Source organism: Acanthochromis polyacanthus, chromosome 16 (assembly GCF_021347895.1).
Source record: "Acanthochromis polyacanthus isolate Apoly-LR-REF ecotype Palm Island chromosome 16, KAUST_Apoly_ChrSc, whole genome shotgun sequence".
Taxonomy (NCBI): Eukaryota; Metazoa; Chordata; class Actinopteri; family Pomacentridae; genus Acanthochromis; species Acanthochromis polyacanthus.
This window is the reverse complement of record NC_067128.1, coordinates 16,644,455-16,665,660: the sequence shown is the minus strand read 5'-3', so window position 1 is coordinate 16,665,660 and position 21,206 is coordinate 16,644,455. Positions and strand designations below refer to the sequence as shown.

At 39.1% G+C, this 21,206-nt stretch overlaps 2 protein-coding genes across 2 annotated transcripts in view; both read right to left on the bottom strand.

The window, feature by feature from the left end:
- Positions 1-373: 373 nt before the first annotated feature.
- On the bottom strand, positions 374-5,145 carry uts1 (urotensin 1). Its single transcript, XM_022192716.2, has 2 exons — positions 2,432-5,145; positions 374-1,971 (listed from the first exon to the last, which is right to left on the bottom strand). Exon 2 carries the CDS (start codon positions 1,966-1,968, stop codon positions 1,525-1,527), a length of 444 nt encoding a protein of 147 aa, XP_022048408.1. The 5' UTR covers positions 1,969-1,971; positions 2,432-5,145; the 3' UTR covers positions 374-1,524.
- A 114-nt stretch (positions 5,146-5,259) lies between these two features.
- The window catches only part of mpv17 (mitochondrial inner membrane protein MPV17), a 20,933-nt gene continuing 4,986 nt past the window's right edge, over positions 5,260-21,206 (bottom strand). Inside the window, exons 3-8 of the mRNA XM_022192714.2 lie at positions 21,008-21,123; positions 17,525-17,617; positions 14,581-14,676; positions 7,959-7,991; positions 7,770-7,822; positions 5,260-6,694 (exon numbers count right to left, since the gene is read on the bottom strand). Coding sequence (XP_022048406.1) covers positions 6,625-6,694; positions 7,770-7,822; positions 7,959-7,991; positions 14,581-14,676; positions 17,525-17,617; positions 21,008-21,123 — 461 coding nt within the window. The 3' untranslated portion in view covers positions 5,260-6,624. The remainder of the gene's footprint in view (positions 6,695-7,769; positions 7,823-7,958; positions 7,992-14,580; positions 14,677-17,524; positions 17,618-21,007; positions 21,124-21,206) is intronic.

Below are 21,206 nucleotides of genomic sequence, written 5' to 3'. Positions count from 1 at the left end.
TCCAGCAACCATCCCTCCTGTGTTCTAATGCTACTTTGTGTTACTTAATGGAGTTGAAAGGCTCATTGATGATTAGAAAACCCTTGTGCAGTTCTGTTAGCACATGAATAAAGGTGTGAGTTTTCATGGAAAACATGAAATTGTCTGGCTGACCCCACATTTTTGAACAGTAGTGTGTGTGAACTAAATTTCGACTGAACCAGCCGTTAGGTGCTGTTCGGTTGTCAGTCTTTTAATCATGTTGCCCCTATTGGTTTTCAACTATAAAAACACTTGATGACACTTCAACCATACAGCAGGCATGAAAATTGTATTTCATAATTGATAAAAAATACAATCATAATGAGCACAATAACAGAATCAAAAACAATCATTTTTACTTCAAACTTTTTTATTACAAAATATAAATGGCAAAAAGCTTTTCTTTTCTTTCGCTAAAACAAAGACAAATGTGATCAGTGTCAGACATGAATGTTTACAGGGAAATAAAGCTTTTTTTTTGTTCTTTTCTTTTTGTAGGTTAGCATGCTACAGTTGATACAGTACAGGTAATAGTGCTCCCGCCCAAAGTAAAGGGACAGAAAAGAGAATAAAGGAAGGTGAGAGAGCTTTTCATCAAGTTTGACCAAGAGATGCGGTGACGGTGATGCAGCTGAGTGTCAGAGACAAAAGTGGATCTTTTGAGCGTCCACTTAAACTGACAGACTGGAAGAGGAGTTCTTAATTCTAAAACAAAAAGTAGCCCAGAAACATAAATGTATGCTTGAAACATTTGAAGACACCGAAGACCATGTTAGATAAGTTTTGTGCTGTGTAAAAATAGTTTGCCTGATTTCAGGGAGTGTTACTAATTACTATTACTATTAGATTAATTTGTACTGACTTTTATGCACTGATTTAGGTGTTTGACTGCTTAAAGGTCAGAGATGATTCTTCTTTAATCAATCAGCACATTGGGGAGTATCTGTCTTAACTAACAGAAGATTTACAATCATAATTTTGTTCGTTTGACTCTGCCACAGTAACACTACTTACATTCAAGTTCTGATTAAGAATCAAACTGTAATGCAAATAGCTTTTTCTTTCTGGTAACATTTACATATATTCACATAAAACCATTAAAAACAACTGCATTTTGACACAAATTAAAAGAAAGGTTGTTTTCTAAGTCAAACTATACTAAAGGAGTGAAAATGACATGATGACCGACGGTTTCCCATTTGCCGCGAGTCCACCAAAAGTCCAGAGTTGAGGGGATTGTGTGCTTGGAGGTGAGGAAGGGGTGAGGCCAGTGGTGTGAGGGGGTCTGAGAAGTCCGTCTCCATGATTTCCAGCAATGTCTTTAAATAACACACACACAAAAAAACTTACATTTTACCAGCGGTTGCTGTGATGCGTAAAATGGCACCATCTGTGCGTAAAATGGTGTGGAGAGGAAGGCAGGCGCACGAACAGAAACTCATGTCAGAGGTCTGGAAATACTGATACAGCGGTCTGAGCTGCTTTAAGGAGGCAAACAAAGATTTACTTTCCCACCTCGTCCAGCACTTTGCGGTTGAGCTGCGCCTGCTCTCTCTGGCTCTCCATCTTGGCCATCTGGATCATATTCCTCAGCAGGTGGAAGGTCAGGTCGATGGACAGCGGTGGCTCTTCGCTGCGCTTCAGCAGCTGCGCCGCGGTCCTCACCGCCCCATCGTCGCTCTCATCTTCCTCCGGCGGGAGCAGGTGCAGGTGATCCGGGCTCCTTCTCTGGAGAAACCTCAGGATGTTGTCGCTCAGTAGATCTGAGGCGCTGCTGTCTCCTGCGGCGGCCGCTCTGAGGAGCATCTCGTCCATCTGCTGCGTCTGCTGGAGGCGGCCGCTGCCATCCAGCCAGCCGGGGAAGGTGCGCGGTCTGCCGGCGGCGGGGCGGAGGTGTGATGAGAGGAGGACCGAGGAGAGGAGCAGGAGCAGGGGGGCTGACTTCATGTCCTGCAACCAGAGGAGCTCTTTAGAAAGACGGTTGAACGCGGACACGCTTGATAGTTTTGGTGCGCAAAAGTTGTACTTTCTCTACAGTTTCAGACTTTATGAAGCTTAAAACTTTATCAACTCAAGATCTAAACTGTAATTTGGACAACTTTAATAATTTAGGTTAGTCCATAATTAAAAGAAATAGAGAAAAAAGCGATAAATTCTTCTGTTGAAGAATAGAAATTTGATACCTCATTCTTCAAAAAAACAAAAAAAAACAAATGCAAATTAAGAAAAATCCTACACCTTCTAGAAAATTTAACTGGGCTAAAAGAAAAAAATACAAAAGATGAACAGTAACGGTGTTACTTGCATTTAATTTGACATAATTTTCAATCAAAAGGCCACAATATGATAACTATGTCAGCTCCATCTGTCCCGTCCTCAGACACTAAAACTTCACAAAAAAAGAACTTACTTTATTCTCTCCAGATGCTGCAGCTGGACTTTGTGGTCGGCAGGTGAGCTGTCAGGACTGAATCCGGTCTGAAACGTCCCTGTGAGCGGCGACTGGAGAGGACCACAGGGTTTTATACATCCAGCCTGCTCCTTTGACGTCAATGTGAGCACAGATACCGGTTTGGAAACTGGACAACTTATCGAGACGCGACGCAGCGCAGTCCTGAGGGACAGCTGGGGAAGCTGTGATGGACACAGAATAAACAGGTTTATTTCTTTTCCATCCTAGCTGGCTCATGCGGTGGGATGAGGTTCACTCCCAGGAGGACAAGAGGGGCTCTTCAAGGTGAGGGGGGGTTTCTGGGTTGGTTAGATGAGGGGCTGGCCAATGCCCAACTTTCTCCTCACATTATGAAACTATTAGATTATTATTGCGAGTAAATGATGTGTGCCTTTGCCTCGAATTCCTCCTTGAAGAGGATACAATATCAAAATGAAGTGAGTTAATCTGAGCTGATTCTCCTCTTATATTGTTAAGAGCTCCTCGGGCTAAATGTGATCAATTTAGAGTCTGTGACGCGGAAATATTTGATAATCAGAACCCTGCACTGCATTAAAATCACGCTAAAATCAAAGTGGAAAATTAGGAGGTGAAGGTGTCTTTGCAGGAACCAGAGAACTGAAGTGATGCAACAGGAAGCAAAACACAATTATTCACAGTCAATTTTAAATTCACATCCACCTGACTTAAATGAATCCAATATTTCTGACCAGGCTGTATAGAGTAAGGCTGCAGTCTTAAATATGAACTATGAAAATGAAATAACCTTTAAACACTAGAGGTAAGCTGTGAACAGAAAAAGGTCCCTGTAAACAGAAAGAAAGAAAGAAAGAAAGAAAGAAAGAAAGAAAGAAAGAAAGAAGGATCTGTCCATGGTGCTGAAGCTGCCTGCAGCTTTAATAACACACAAGCATGAGCTGCATCACATCATTTCACACTGGATGACATTTACTCTCAGTGATCCATACGTTAAAATGGTACTTGATGTTAATTGTGGAATTGTGTAGCTACACTCTCTTTACTCTGTTGGGTCAAACACAGGAGTAAATTGGAAGTTTTGAGAGATTAAAAACAAACTTTTCCTCCTGAGACCTTAACCCTCCTGTCGTCCTGCGGGTCACGAGGTCAAATTAAAGTTTTAAAAATGTGGAAAAAAAAAATATTTTCACAGTGAAAACTTCGACATTTTCAACATTTTTTAGGAAATTTTTTGAAAATTTTTTGGTGGAAAAAAAATATTTTTTTTAAGAACATTCAGAAAAAAATCAACCAAAATCCAATGAATTTTGCTGTCAAATTTGGGGATTTTTTATTTTAAAGAATACAAACTTTTGAGGGCAACCTTTCAGGAATTTTCTTCCTGAAGATTTTTCAACTTTTTTTTTTTAAATTTGGAGAATTTTTTTTCAGAATGTTTGTACTTTTTTCAGACAAGGCAACAACATTTTAGGTAAGGACAACACGTGGATTAAATGCCCCTGAACTAATCCTGGCACCGTGACAACATAAGAATCTACCAATGTACAACAAATTTTACTAAAAACACATAAATCTCCCTTCATGACCTTTATACTATGAGCTGTAGGGTCTGATATGATTACAGCGAAGTGTTGTGTATATTAGTTTAATTGTCCAACATGTACCTGATGTTTGTCACTGTAACAATGACATCATTATTGTGAGAGATATGGAAATTAAGACAAAAAAATAAAAATTTCTTGAATTTGAGTAGAGTGTTGCAGCAGCCAAACATTATGATAGCAGTTAGATAGCTAGCTAGTTCATAGACTGTTGGATGTAGCCACAGAAATGTCATCCATTGGTTTGAGGAAAACAGTTTTGAAGCATCAAAGCACTGAAACCAGAGAAGCAAGCGGTGGATCTGACTGAGAATCCAATGACTATACACAGGGCAAGATGATATCAAATTGTCAAAAACAATCTAAAACATGTCCTGCTTTATGGTCTATTTTTCTCTGTATGGGACCATAAATTACAAAATGAACATCATGCTGTATTAAAAAAAATCCTTGAAACTAATAATTGAGATCATGAATACATTAAGAAAATGTTGTTGTGGGAACAAATAAAGTCAGAAATGGGGTTATTTTCTTATTGACTTCTATATTGTCCGAGTTCTTTATACAAACGGAGGAGTCGCCCCCTGCTGGCTGGTATTCACATTGCCTCTGTGTAATGGTGTTAACTTTTTTGTGATAATGTGCATTACTAACATGATATCAGTGTTATATATTTTTTAAAATATCATTATATTATTTATGAGCTGGATTTCTTCCTGTTAAAAAGGGAGTTTTTTTTCTTGTACTTATGCTTTCTTTGTTTTCATGAATGTCAGTAATCATAGCATTAGTCCAGTCAAATTACCAAAAACCGACCCAACATCATCAGTAGTTTAATATGGTGATGCTACTTTTAGTTTTTGAACCCAGATGTCAGCTTCTGTACAGGTTAGACATCTGACAACACTCTGCACTGCATCTTCATTTAATTACCTTGGCTCTGTGTTAAAACACAGCCAGTCTGCGTTCTGAATCAAAAAACTGAATTCCAGCTTTCTGGGGAGAGGCTCATTATCCCTCGGGGGGAAGAACGTTATTTGGCGGATTTTCAGTGGATTCGTCAGACATTCTCCGCTTGCTTTCCTCTGATATAGTCCAAGTGTGTGTGCAGCTAATTTGGTTGGCGGCCCAACTCAGCGGCCTCCGCATCTCCCTCCAAACAAACCCCAGCCCTCTGAAACTAAGTTAGTGAGGTCAAACACGCCATTGACAACAACTCATGTGAAACTTTATTGGCTTGTACACCAGAGATGCCCTTTTTGTAGCTACAAATGTGTATAAACGTCCTGTGTGTACCGAAGAACAACAGACAAATCTACACTTGAACAGCCTCGACCTGTTCTAGTAATTAGGTGAACCTTTAGCAGCTAGTTTGACAGAAAGTAAAATCAGTGACACTGTAAAAAGGAAGTTTGGTAAACATGATTATTTTCTTTCTCACTTCATTGTCTGTGCACCAAGTATGATGCCGGTTGGTTTGGCTGAGAACAAACGCTGTAAACAAACAGGCCTGTATGAGGTTTGTTTAATCCATACAAAAACTGAAATGGAAAAACAACACAGATATAAGACTGGCAGGCAAGAAGTGGAGTTTGTTGGAAAAAAAATACACCCACCTTGTCAAGAAATACACTGAGGTTTGTAGGAACTGAAGAAACAATGAATGTGTCAATAACTGTTACCCTAAGACAGAAGCAGGTTAACTGTCTAACACGAGAGGCATGAGAATGAAATTAGTTGTAATAATTGAGCCTTTAAAATCTATTCCTTTATCATCTTTTCTTCAGCATCTCAGACCATTTTCCCCAAGACATGATTTTTGTTTTAGCGTCAGGTGATGGTATGTATTTCACCCACACAGGCCTCAAGTGACTAAAATGAATTCTAACTTAGAAGAGATAAAACTTGATATAATTTGGGTGAAAACTGTCTTTGATGACCAAGACAATTTACACATCATGAACCACGCTAACAAGCATTTCCTGAGGATTGTCAAATGTAGAGAACTAGTTAATGTCATAGGATATACGTGAAACGTGGAAAGAAGTGAATAAAACAAACATCAATTAAATTCACATTATTAGAAATTAAACAGATTAAAGTAGCGAATCATTATGAGACAGAACATGATAATCGCTAACCTCCTTAACACGATTATTATTACTTCAATACAGTAAACAGATTAGAAAAGTTTCATTTGCAACCTGTGTGTGTGTGTGTGTGTGTGTGTGTGTGTGTGTGTGTGTGTGTGTGTGTGTGTGTGTGTGTGTGTGTGTGTGTGTGTGTGTGCGCGCGCGTCTGCCAAATCCCATTTCCATAAATAACCAACTTTCACAGACATTTCTGCAAATGCAAGTTTGACTTTCAAGTGTGAATTTGTCATTCAGAGTAGACAAGCACTTTCTCCCGACCTTTACGTGTGACTCAGTCACAGCTTTACACATTGGAAATACCACAAGACTAAGCAGCCTCAAGTAAGTTAGGTCCATGTCACAAGCACAAACACTACAAATGAGTGTAAAAATCTTCATCATCAGCAACAACGGCACAGGCCGGACATGTGATCATCCTTCACATCTTATTGGCCTTCCAGGTCAGGTAGGAGTTCCAGGCAACGGCAACGATCTGGACGACGGCCAGCCTGCAAGGAGGAGGAAATGTGACGCGTTTAATTTGGATGCAGCTCACCGGGGCGTCTGAGAGCTTCATCAGCAGGGAGGTTGAAGGCTTTTAAAGACAATAATAAACGCCGCTCCCATGACAAATAAAGACATTTTCACAAATAAAACATGAGTCACAAAAACCGGACAGCGTTGCTGTTGTAAGCATGAACTCATTTTAGACACAGAACAAACAGAAACCAAGGAAACCACTCATTTTACAGGTTTTCCTCTAATGCTACAAAATTAGAATAAACACACTACTGTTCAAAAGTGTGGATTCTTTAAGTGGCAAGTCTCTCCGTTATCAGATCTTTCAACTGATTTTATGTGCAGTGATCTGAAAAAGGAGTCAAGGATGAGTTTCTAATGAGGCATTATCAGTGGTAAAAGCTGGAACCGTTCTATCATTTAGGGTTTTAATGGAGATCACGACCTATTAGTCTTAAAAGGGACCACTGTGAGAAATGGGAAGGAATCCTATGGCATCAGTCAAACAATAGTGGCAACACCTCCTTCACATTTACAAAGCTGCTCAATGTGACACAGAATCCTTCAATCCAAACACACTCCTAAATAAGGGCCAAACTATGGACAGATTTTATATACGTTATTTTACTTACACTACAGTTCAAAAATTTGGGGTCACACAGAAAATTTCATGTTTTCCATGAAAACTCACATTTTTATTCATGTGATAACAATCACACAAGGGTTTTCTAATTATCAGCACTTCAACACCATTAGCTAACACAATGTAGCATTAGAACACAGGAGTGATGGTTGCTGGAAATGTTCCTCTGTACCCCTATGGAGATAGTCCATTAAAAATCAGTCGTTTCCAACAAAAGTAGTCATTTACCACATTAACAATGTCTAGACGGGATTTCTGATTCATTTAATGTTATCTTCATTGAAAAAAAACAACTGTTTTTCTTTCAAAAATGAGGACATTTAAGTGACCCTAACCTTTTGAACAGTAGTGTACATAAAACCCAGAAACCTCACATGTGACTACAGCCCGGTATTGGTACAACAAAAGCATAAAAGTCTTACCTATGATGCAGTGGAATGAAGTAGAAATTGGCAATCTGGACTGGAGGCCAAAGCTGAAACAAACAGGAAACACTTAGATGCACTATTCACTCATCGTAAAAGGTCAAGTTAAAATTTGTTGTAATCGGTAAGCTTATTTGAACAGGAAAAAAAACAGATATTTACTTCTTATAAAAGAGTGAAACTTACATAGTAATTAGATATCAGTGCATCTGTGTAGTCCTGTGAATGAAGAGAACGATGTTATTCAGCATCCTGATAAATTACTCAGTGTTTTAGCACTAAAACCAGCTCCTGGTATTTTTTAAAAACGCATTTACATCGAAGGTAATCTGACAAGAATTCAACCAGTTCAGCATCAAAACAATCTAAGCCGACTGTTTACACAACTCTTCCTGACTAGGACTCCGGATACAAATGCAGTTTGAGGCACAGATTACAAGTTGGATTCAATAATTCAGTAATGTTTGTTGTATCTCTCTGTGTTTCTTTGTCCAGCTCCTGTTTATGGATGAATGTTTCATTTCACATTCACTGTCACAGACCGCTGCCCGTCACCGAGTAGATTCATTCATGAAACATGAGCTCGGTTCTCTCGGCGCCTCGTCGGCTCACAGCAGCTTCAAGAAAAACATCTTAAGAAGAAACGTTCAGGAAGAATCTAAGTGGTAAGATAATATACTTGCTAAATACGACAATCACACTCCTTGCTGAATCAAGCTCCTGACTGAAATAGGACTGTGAGGATGAGCAGTTTGTGTTGGTTGTTGCTGATAGTTGAGCTTGTGCTGATTTGAAATATCTGTAGAGAAACTTCAGGCCTCCTGCTCAGGTATGAGGCTCAGCCCTGTTAAAACTGCTGGCGGGAGGTGAAGTGAGGGATGGTAATGTGCTGACACTCCATGTGGAGGGCAGTTGTAATCCAAAACAATGAAGGTTGAAGGGACTTTGTAAGCCAAGTAATCCACAGGTATCAACATCTTAATTCCTATAGAAGCTTGAAACACAGAGAAAACTTCACTCTGTAAATTTAGAGTCAGCAATGCTAATATAATAGAAGAAAACAAACCAAGTAGCTCGGACTGATCCACACAACACTGGGTAAAAGGAGATGATAGAAAGGAAGCACATGAAACTACGTAACGATACTACCGAGCAGAATATGAACAAATAACCCTTCATATCAAAGAGGGACTAATATATCCACATTCAAGAAAATTTTAGAAAAGACTAAGCTTCCACACAGTATATCTTAATCAATTAAAGCTAGCCCTGTACTCATATCATAATCCAACGCAATCAGAAAAAATACGGAAAATTAGTAAAATTGTACAAAGAAATTAAAGTGAAATCTGAAGCAAGCACTTCACTGGAGAGTCATTAATTGTACTGGAGGTTGTTTGGTTGTTGATGAAGTATTGCTCAGTGTGCTGGTGTTGCCAGGGTGTGGGCCTAATGGTTGCTAGGGTGGTGTGGTTGTTAGGCTGTTTCCAGGTGGTTGCTAGGACGTTCCATGTGGTGGCATTCACTGGTTGCTAGGTCCAGTCACTCACTGTGTCGCTGTGAGTGTTAAAATAGAAAACTTGGCTGTTCTCAAGCACAGTTCTCTGCTTGTGTCCGAGGGCTTGTCCACACTAATGCAGACATTTTGCAAAATGAATGTATTCCTCTATGTTTGGGCCTCTAATACACATACAAGCTGAGATTTTGGTGCTTCCTATGATTAGCTTTTTTTTTTTTTACGTTGGTTTATGTGTATCCATGTAGACATGTGCAGCAGAGTTTGAAGAACAAAAAGTAGTAAACATGAGTCTGAAACAAATATAGCAACCATGGTAGATACATACTGGTTTCTTTATGTTTAGGTAACATCAGCAGTTACAGGTTTACATTTTGCACGGCCACATTAAAGCCTCGGCATCTACTCTGCCCAATATTACTCAGTATCCATGGTTTCAAGTCCAGCTAAAACCATGAGATGAAAAAAATGTCTAAGAATGCAGAACGGGTGTATCATTAATGCGGCTTAGGATGTTTGTTACTCCGCCAAAGAACGGCAAAGTTATGTGACGATCGGCCTAAGTTTGTCTTTTTGTCTGTCTGTGTGAAACATTACTCAAAAACGAACTAACGGATTTGTTTGTGGGTAGATCTATATTAAATGCCCACATTCTACAGTGCCGTGATTTCTGCCACAAATTGTTTCACGATTTCAGCGGTCGAAAATGATGCAATGACTGAGCAGCCTTAGAGTACTGCACTGTCTGAGTGCTTTTCTTGTTACTGGGTTTGTAGTCAATTTTTTGTGCTCTTGAGTGTTTGGAGATTTTTTTTGTAAAACAATGTTTGTGTGATTTCCTTTTTTCACCTAGCACCATCTTCAGGTCTAAATTATAATTAGTTCAGTTGTTTGGTTTACGACCAAAGTAAGGACAAGGTTAATGTAATTCACTAAACTAAGGTGGTAAACGTTTAAACATTAAACCCGCTACACATCAGCATGTTCACATGAGGGTTTAGCTCACAGGACTACTGTCTCCAGAAATATAGAAATTAATTGAACTAAGTGATAATGTAGGTTATATAGAGTCATGTTGCTTTAGCCTAAATGATGAAACTAAAGGTGGTAGATGCAGACTTTTCAGCTCCTCAGTAAATATGAAAGATGTTGTGCATTCACAAACTCACACACACACACACATTATTACCACACAAGTTCCCTGTCATCTCTTAAAGGTCACCTCAACGTGTCTCGGCAAATAAAAACAACAAGCCAATGTTCCAGTTACAATTTCTTTTCTGTTTTTTTTCCAGGGTGAACCCACATTCTAATTACAGCTAAACAAGCTACTTTGCCACCTGAGGTGAAACTACGTCAAAATCTTTCGTCACACAACATGAGACGTTTCTTACCTTTTCCAGAGGTTCAGAGTTTCAGTTAGGGTGAAAAACATTATTAAACTTTAATGATTTATACCAGCAGGGACGCATGCCAGTTAAAAATAAAGCTACATTTTATTCAGCAGTTTAATAGAAACCATTACTATTTACCTTTCTTGGCGCAAAATTAAGTTCCCAATCCCAACGTTTTAACAGCAGAAACGTAACAAAAATATGATCAAACTTGATTCAGTGTTGTTAATACTGATTATTTTAAAAGAATGGCAGTCAGAAAAACAAGAAGCCACCCACAGCTCTAGCACAACATGAAAAATAATAACTAGTATTTGGTTATAAATAGGCCTTTGTTGTCTCCTCATGGAGTTTGTCATTCCAAAGTCTTTATTTTTTCACTGATGCTAGTTAGCTTACATACTGTTTTTACAAATTTTCTTATGTGATTGTAAAATTGACTAGCTTCCCTGAATCGCTGATTTCCTTTCATTTCTTTGGGGTAAAGAAGCAGCACTGAGGGAACTGAATTTCATGTCTTCTCTGCTCCACAGCTTCAACAGCATTTAATGATACTTTACGTACTGCTTTTCTGTTATCTGATCCTGCGGTTTATTTTCTATTGTATTGTCTATTCGCTGCCTTTATTCCATATCTGTTTATCCTGGGTCAGAAATTCCTCCTGTGGTTTCCTTCCTTTTCCCCATTTAAAGAGCTTCACCAACACAATGTAGAGTGATTCTAGTATCAGTTTCTCCAACACTTTGGTGCAGAGCCACTGTACCTTTTGGGTTTTAGGTATTTAGGATGTTCAGATTATTATCAGTCAAGTCACATCATTAGGGAGGAGTCTGACTGGTTCCGCAGCGGGATAACAAGAGCATAAAGAATAAATAGTCATAAAGAACAATCTTCAGCAACAAGAACAACAAGGACTTCTGCAGCAGATGGTCCGACGCCCACAGAGCTCTGATGTCAACATCGTGGAGCCAGTCAGTGATCACATGAAGACAGAGACAGACTGAAGCCACTGAAAAACAGCATGCCTACCTGACAAGTATAGAAAAACAACAGACAGCTGAGCGGAGAATCTGTGAATCTGTGTTAAACACACTAAACGTTTCCTGTTTACTGCACTTTGTATCAGACCTGCAAACTTCAGAGTTAAGAAATGTGACTGCAACTAATATAAGCGAGATAAATCTGGGTACAGGATTCTTTTTAATAGCAGACTGGAGGTACGCTCTCTGGAAAAAAACTGTAGTTTTAATACACAACTGAAGCCTTTTGGAGCATGTCGAGTTTGAAATGCATTGGAAAAAAAAAACAGCACCTTGTTGTGATGAATACCGTGTTTAACTAACTTGAATAACTGAATTTGTTTATTTATTCTTGTTCAGATGTATTTAATAGTATTCGACTACTGCTGAAAAGTTTGAGGTCATATACAAATGTCCTTATTATTGAAAGAAAAGCATTTTTTTTAGATGAAGATAACATTAAATGAATCAGAAATATAGTCTTAATGTGGTAAATGACTTTTCTTGGGTTCACACAGACAATTTCATGTTTTCCATGAAAATTCACACTTTTATTCATGGGCTAACATAATCACACAAGGGTTTTCTAATCATCAATGAGCCTTTCAGAACCACTAGCTAACATAATGTAGCATTAGAACACAGGAGTGATGGTTGCTGGAAATGTTCCTCTGTACCCCTATGGAGATATTCCATTAAAAATCAGCCGTTTCCAGCTAGAATAGTCATTTACCTCATTAACAATGTCTAGACTGTATTTCTGATTCATTTAATGCCATCTTCATTGAAAAAAAATGCTTTTCTTTCAAAAATAACTACATTTCTAAGTGACCCCAAACGTTTGAACAGTAATGTGTATCACATCAAAATAAAACACAGCAAATGTTTTGTTTTTTTACCTCAGTATCATGCAGCCCTAATCAACACCCCCTTTAAACAAGTAAGTTTTGTGCGCGTACTGGCAATTTTGAATAGAAAGCAAAGCTGCATACACTAGATTTATTATGAGCTATCGGACTTGGAGGTCTAGTTTGGTGGCAGGTGAAGAAAAAACAGGTAAAGAAGAAAGTCTCGACTGGAAGTCTGAACTGATTTAACAATCAGTCGGATGTCTGGTCGGGGGCTCCATTAATTTTCATCTCACATTTCCTCAGTGCCAGGCCTCGTTGTAATGAGCACATTTGTCATTTATTTTCTGTCCTTTCTGACATTTACCAGGCTGGCCTTTCAGGTCCACGCCTCTCCTTTTGTAAATAATTGATGGTGATCAACGGAACGTTGGGTAAGCAAGGCGCTGACGGACGTTTGAGCAGCTGGCACAAGATGACAGTTAGCTCTGACCCGGCATACAAATACACACACACACACACACACACACAGACACACACAGACACACACACACACACACACAGACACACACACACACACACACATATATATATATGAAGGTATGACTCACTCCAGCTATTTCCACAGTCCCTCCCTCTCTCTCGTTTCTTCCTCCATCACAGGAAATAGTTTCTATTAATAATGGGAGGTGAGTGTTGGAGGTCAGAGACTGTACATGCGACATAAACCAAACTTCCTCTCCTTGTTCTGTCATTTACCTGAGCTGTCTGTGCGTAGAAAAAATAATGTTCTCCAGCCAATTTGTGTCGCGTCTGAAGTTTCGTTTTAACACTTGAAGGTCACGTTCTTTTCAAAAATTACTGTTTTTTTTTAACACTGCAGCTGAAAAGCTCAACATAAAGAACAGATTGAGTTTTATTTTATTTGGACATAAAGTGATTTAATTTATGTGTCATTCTGTATAAATCCTCCCTTTCTCCCACTACATACTCTGAGTTGCACCTTTCACGTAACATTTATAAATAAAAAATGAGCTGAGGGCAGATCAGGTCACTGAACTTTTACCTCCAGCAGAGGTAATCTGGACACACAGTCTGAGAGGTTTCCAGGTTGAACAGCTTCACCTGTCATCACTATAGTACTGATCGAGTCCTCGTGAGAACAGATCAATTCTGTCGTGTTTGCTGCACATACAAATGCAATCAAATAATCAATGGTTTGTCAGAGCTTGATGATTAACTGATGGATGGATGGATGGATGGATATTAATTGTGCCCATGAGAAAATGTCCTTGAGACTCTGAAAGGCTCAACACATACAAGATGACAACACTTACAACCTGAATACAATACTGAGTCTACTCAATAAAAAATGTAAAGAAGTAAATGAATGAGGCCTTAGTCAGTTTGTGTTTTAGTCCTGCAGCACAACCTCTGCAACGCCTGCTTATTTTAGGTTTAAAATTCTCAATAGTACAGGTTTAATTGATTACATTCAAATCACTGATCTCTGTCTGATGTTAACACTTTAAACCGAGTCGACAGAATATGGGATGGATCATAGAGGATTCTCTTAACATGTGTAAGCAGTACGCACTGTTTGAAAAGAGACTGAAGGTTTTACTGAACATTTCAACCAATGACTTACTAACAGAGTGTATATTAAATGCATTAACTTTGATTTTGATCAAAAAGAAATGTTCCCAGACTTTGCAGTCATTCTCTACCTGGTTACACAGCGTGTAATACCTCGACAAGACAAGAACATAATCAGTACTGATATTTATAAAAGGATTTGTTAACTGGAGGAGTCGAGGTCCAGGTTAGACTGAGGTGAAGAGAAAAGTGTCTGAGTAATCTCACTGCAGCAGAAACAATGGAGAACATCTGGATAAAAATACAAGCCCTCACCCCGACCCTTAAAAAGAGTAGAGAAACCGTACCTGACGTCCTGAAAGTTTTTGACACAGACAGAGGGACCTTCACTGCTGTGATACACTATGATGCGATACTGGAATAAAGCTCACTCACCCTCTTGAGCTTGGCGACATTCTCATCCACCGTCAGTCCGTTCAGGGCACCAGAGATACAGAGGAAAGCTCCTAAGAAGCACGGAGCGAAACACAGCTGGAAGGACACAACCGAGAGAGGAAAGGAAGAACTGACTATTGATGATATATGATGAAATATTAATGGAACAAGGACAGAAATAAACTAAAACATGAAAAATAACTGTAATTTAAATTATACTGTTACTGATTCTGTTACTCTGTGAGTTTTGACCACAAGAAGCTTAGAGAATTTGAATCCATAAGAATTAAAATAAAATAAAAGGAGGAAACAATATCATTGGTCCCAGTTTAAGAGGTTGTAAAAGAAGTCAAAATCATGAAAGTTTCAGTTGACTGAAGGATGTGTGAGCTCTCAAGACGATAAACTGAACAAAGGTGTTTGTTAATTAAAAGCACATACACAAGAACAATAAGGACACGCCAACTGCAAGCGTAAAAATCATTTTAAGTCAATTACAGTTGAAAATTCACCACTGGCAGTGTCATAGAATACCTCAACGTAAAAATGTACGTGTGCAGCCAGTGACCTTTGACTGTGAGAGCTGGGAAACTGTGTGATGGGAAAATTTTATTCTACTTGAAAAAAAATAAAAAATTGCATCATCAATAAAAATGGCTTCAGGGGTGTACTTGGCTTGTTTTGTATTTCTGAAGCTCTATTTGTACTGTTTTTTTTCTGTTGCTGGACTCCAGGGAGCTTAGCGGTCACACTGTTGAAGCTATTGAGGATCCTAACAAAGAAGAACGGAGAATGAAAAAGGCAGATGTACTTAATGATGCTCAAACCATTACTTGACTTTGGTAAACCACTAAAGAACCCGTGATCTCAGTTGTTTCCGTGGGTGAGGAGAAGCTGCTCCTAACATGAAACTTACATGAACAGTCAGTGGACTTCCTTGTGGTATTCAGGTCTGACGCATGAAGACGCTGCAGCTGCATCACCTTAAATCTTTCAAGTTGCCAAATGGCACTCTGTCAGCAGCGTAGAGTCAGTGTGACCACATAACTATTCAGGCGTAGGAGGGGACCCTTTGCTCCAGTAAATATTTCAGGAGAGGAGAGATTGTAAAAGCTCTGCAGTCTTGTTCTGTAGTGGTTTTAGTTTAACCTGCTTTTGTCCTCCGGTTACAAGAAATCAAACACCAGGGGGCAGAGTGAAGAGAATAACACTGATTTCTCTTTGATTTTTACATTTTCAACAATTACAAGAAAGCTGCATTTTAGAGTTTATCGTATGTGCATTTGGTGATAAGTTTGTGTTTGTCTAATAGTGGTCAGCTCTGAAGCTGATGTACCAGAAAATATTTTTTTCATAAAGTATGTGTTTTATTTCACGTCCCGGCTTGGGCCTGGGATCTTTCTGCATGGAGTTTGCACGTTCTCCCTATGTGTGGGTTTTCTCTGGGCACTCCAGCTTCCTCCCACAGTCCAAAAATATGCTGAGGTTAATTGATAACTCTGAATTGCCCGTAGGTGTGAATGTGAGAGTGATTGTTGGTCTGTATATGTAGCCCTGTGACAGACTGGTGACCTGTCCTGGGTGTGCCCTGCCTTCGCCCGAGTCAGCTGGGATAGGCTCCAGCACCCCCCTGTGACCCTAGTGAGGATAAAGTGGTGTATAGAGAATGGATGGATGTGTTTAATTCTTGTCTATTTTAAGAGCTGCAACTAATAATCATTTTCATTGCTGAAAAATCTCTTAATTATTGTCTATAAAAGGTCAGAAAATAGTGACAAAAGTCCATCACAGTTGCCCAAGGTCTTGTTTTTCTTCACAAAAATATTCAGTTTCCAATTATGCAAAACTAAGACAACAGCAAATGAAAATTTCATTTTTCTTTAAAAATTACCTAAATAATCATATTAATATTCTGTCCGTTGACTAATCATCTAAACTTATATTTGCTCTTTCCCATCACTTTTTTATTGCTGGTCTTCTATTACTTTAACTCAGAGTTAATTATGTTGTTGTTGAGTCAACAAAAATATGAAACGTCCTCAGATTTTCAGTTTCTCAAAAGTAAGTATTTGCTGCCTTTTCTGTCTATCATTTTTAATAACACACAACTAAATGCATTCGGAGAAAAACTGTTCAGTCTTTCCTCTGACACTCATCTTTGCAATCCAAATGGCATCCTATTCCAATTTACATTATCAGTCAAAGACACAGTTCCATACTAGTCTTGTAACCTACATGTTCAAAGTATTGTATATATTTAGGGCTGCACTATGGTCCAAAATTTGAATGATTTGTGTCTGTGTTACACTGCTTTCTTATCAGCCCTGTTTAACGTGTCCTTGTGTTAATTGCTTTGTGATTAATGTGTAAACTGGATGTTATTATGCTGCAATTTTTAACTGGGATCAATTACGGAGACTCATGGCGGTGTTGGCCAGACGTACTAATCACCTGGAGGACGACACCTTGGGCTCTAAGAAAACTGTGATGGTCTTGTTTTATTATTATCCAGTATTCTGTAGATAATAAAAAATATCAATTTTGTTTGATTTAGAAAAAATTACAGGCAGATAATTATTAGTCTTCTCCAGTTTTATGATTTCGAGCTAAAGATGCGAGGGATGAATTTCACACAAAAGGCTGTGGTGGGCAGCTTTCTCTCTCACAGCTGAGCTTTAAAGGGGGGAAAAAACTTTACAGTCTCTAGACAGAGCTTCCTCTTGTCAGCCTGATATAAGAAAATTGCATCTCAGCAGCAAGGATTCATTCAAGCAGTTAGCCAAAACAAATGAGCGGAGGCTGAGTGGAAGACAGACTGTCATACACAGCAGTTTGATCACATTATTAAGCTTGTCTGTACTAGAAACACTTCAATTATGTTCGCCTGTCTTTGACAAGCAACACTAGAAGAAGAGAGGAGGACTAATAAGGATGCGTTTCTCACCTGGTCAACCAGCATTTTCTTCATAGCAGCAGTTTTTGTCCCTCCAACCACCAGTCTGTCCAAAACTTTGTACCAGCTGCCGACTACTGGACCCTTTGTAGTAAAAGAAATAATATCAGAGTCATTACATCCGTCCAGAAACTCCGTAAACTCTGTTTCATAAACAGGCAAACGTTTCCAGAGCATTTAAGGCAGAACCAACAGAGTGATGAACAGCTTCACAAGATGAAATGCTGAGCTGCTGATCCTGATATGCACAAACTTCTGCATCTTATTCTAATTTTAGGATTTTTACTTTTAGTTTCAGTATTTATCATTCCACAAGGTCACTTTTACTGTCGTGCACTTTACATCACAGGCTGCTGCTACGGACACTTTATAACAATTCAACTGCAAATTTTGTCAGTTTGGTAAACAGTGTCTTACGGAGTGTGTATGTGTGTGGGTGCTCTTAACTTCACTGCTTTAGATTAGATCCTGGAGAAGCGCTCTCTTATTTTGCCTGCACTACTGTTGTATGTACAGTTAAATGACGCTAAAGCTTGAAACATTAATTGAATTGTTATTTGAAAAACATTCTTGTTGAGGATGCACTAAATGTCAAATGATGGATGTGGGGACATGACCTCATCACTGAGTACATATTCAGATCCTCTGTGCTGAAATCAGCAGTGAACTGGCAGCGTATGTTCTCAGACTGAGAAGGTGCTCCATTACTTTATATAATTCACTACAGATGACAGATCCTACGTTCTGTGGATCATCTACACTCAAATGACACACTTCACTTCAGTAAATATTACATGCAGCAATACCATCTAATCGATAAATAGATTAGTTGTCCACTGTAATCAGCTGGTACGGATAATCAGTTATTATAAATGATACTATTTTTGTTCACAATGAAGACTTGCTAAGTAACACAACCCTTCTTTTCCTCCTTCTCTCATTGGTCTTTCTCTTCATGCTTTGTGTGGCCTGCAGTAATCCCCTTTCTTCTTCTCTGACCACTCTTTACATCTCATGTATTTCCTTCCACTTGAGAAGCCTTGAATAAAGAGCATATGCTGTTGGGAGCACACAGATTGAAAACTCATAGCACAACAGATAACACCTGTATGTAAAACAGTGACGTAGAATTATATTTTTATTCACTCTCAGCAACTGTCCAATGTTCTCACACTTAAGAAAACTCCACAGCTTTTTGTCTAATGCTTCACCCCTTAAATTCTCTGTCTTGTCATTGATTACAAGTTTCACATTCCATGAAAATAATCCCTTCTTACCCTATAATTGCTCTGATGTAATTCCGTTGCCTCATCTAGAATGTGTGACTCTACATAATCCTTCCTCATAACTCGCTTTAACCCTCCCTAGTTGTTACAGCTCGAGCACACCAGCTCACCTATTACTCTGCCCAAACACCATAAAGCCACAACAATGAGAAGTTGTAATATTGGAGTAATTTAGCCACACATTTTGGAACCAGGAAAACAATTCTGTAGAAGAAGAATGATACAAAAAGCCCCACTGTGCAAAGATTTGCACAGTGCACAGAACAAATCCGGCAGGATTTGTTCTTTAGGTTTGTTACATACTAAACCTCAGAAGTCTAAATCCATGTTTTTGAAACTGTCATAGGTACACTACAGATTCAATGTGGAATTACTCAGCTATGACATTGACGGTTTATTTTGCTCATGATATGTCCTCCAACATTATATGGACATCTGATTTTCATGGGAGGTGTCTTCAAACATGCTAGTTGCAGATAAAGCGAATTAAACTAACAAATGGATTCATTATTTATGTGAAGAAGCCTGATACATGATGTATGACTCATGAAACCGTTGTGAATGAAGTTAAATATAGCCGCCAGTAAACATGTTGTTTCAGCATAACATTGAAAGCTCACTGGTGGAGTGTAAGACGATTACGGAAACAAATAAACTTTGCTTCCGTCACAGCGATGTAAAGAAATGTGCTACTTGGAAAATGAATTGTGCAGCTGTCACAGGACTCGACTGGTGAAATACATACAAAGACATGAATGCACACAATGTCATGTGGAAAAGGGTACATATGCACAGGGGAACATCCATCCACTTCCTATACACCACTTCATCCTCATTAGAGTCATGAGGGGCTGGAGCCTATCCCAGACTTAGGGTGAAGACAGGGGACACCCTGGAAAGGTCACCAGTCTATCACAGGGATACATACAAAGACAGACAAAGAAGTACACTCACTTTCACACCTACAGACAATTTAGAATCCCCAATTAACCTCAGTATATTTTTGGATTGGGCTGCACAATTAGTACTGTTGCCTCACAGCTAGACGACACCTGGTTAACGTCCCGGCCTTCTCAGGATCTTTCTGCATGGAGTTTGCATGTTCTCTCTGTACATGTGTGGGTTTTCTCCGGGTTCACTGGCTTCCTTCCACAGAATACAAAAATCCTAACCTAAAAACATGCTTGTTTGTCTATATATGTAGCCCTGTGATAGACTGGTGACCTGTCCAGGATGTCCCCTGCCTTCATCCTCAGTCAGCTGGGATAGACTCCAGCCCCTGCACAACTCTAAAAAGGATTAAGCCGCGCATAGATACTGGATGGATGTCTTTGGATTGTGGGAGGAAGTCGGAGAACCCGGTGAAAACTGCCACAGCCACAGCAAGAACATGCATACTCCACACAGAAAGATTCCAGGTCGAGATTCAAACCAATCAAAAAAAAAGACAGAAGTCAGTAATTAAATGGGATTTGTAAGCGTCCAGCAGACAGTAATGCTGAATTTCTTGTTTCAAGTTGGTTGTTGTTTTTGTGGTTATTTTATAAATGTTTGAATTTTTTATGATTGTTAAAAGTGACTGAAAATGCAATGAATAGCATGTTGGAAAAGGTGAATGTACACCTTGAAAAGGTCACGTGGCCGTGGTTTAGAGCAGGGTCACCTGTGTGGGATTGTGGGTCAGTTGCAGCGTGGTTACAGAGAACACCACTGCACAGAGAGGATCCTCACCATTCTACACGGTCTGAGAGGCGTACACAGTGATGTGACTTCTGGGTTTTGTTTTTTTATATTTTTTTCTAGTATTTGTTCAAGTGCGTTGTTTGGTATAGTCTTGTAAAGGCGTGTGCAAGGCTAGTTCGAGGGACCGTTGGAGTCGGTCTCATCGTAAATGCACTTCTGAAATGTTTTGTATATACTGACATGTTAGTATTATTTTTATTATTGTCATAGTTTTAATGGTGTCGGCAAGCGGTGGGGAAAATAAAGGTTTAAAAACATTTGTACAAACCGTGGCCTTCTATACTTCAGACCGGAGTAGTTACAGGATTCAACTATTTATCTCTTCTAATTTATGTTTTGTGGAGTGTTACATGCTTGTTGTTTATGGTAGGAGTCAATCTTTAAATGATTTGCCACACTCCTTTTAAAAATAATATTTTTCCATACTTGTCAGGAGGAGACTCACCACAAAAAAGAAACCAATGCTCATCATCTTAGCCGTCCGTTGCACATTGTGTTGAGCCAATCCCCTCCTCTCAATCAGCTGCTGGGAGATGACATCACCGACACCCACTAAAGACCCTGGAGGACAAACAGAGCCGGCACAGTCTCAGTCCACTGAACATGCTGTTACATCGATATGCGTTTGTTGCTGAGACTCTGAT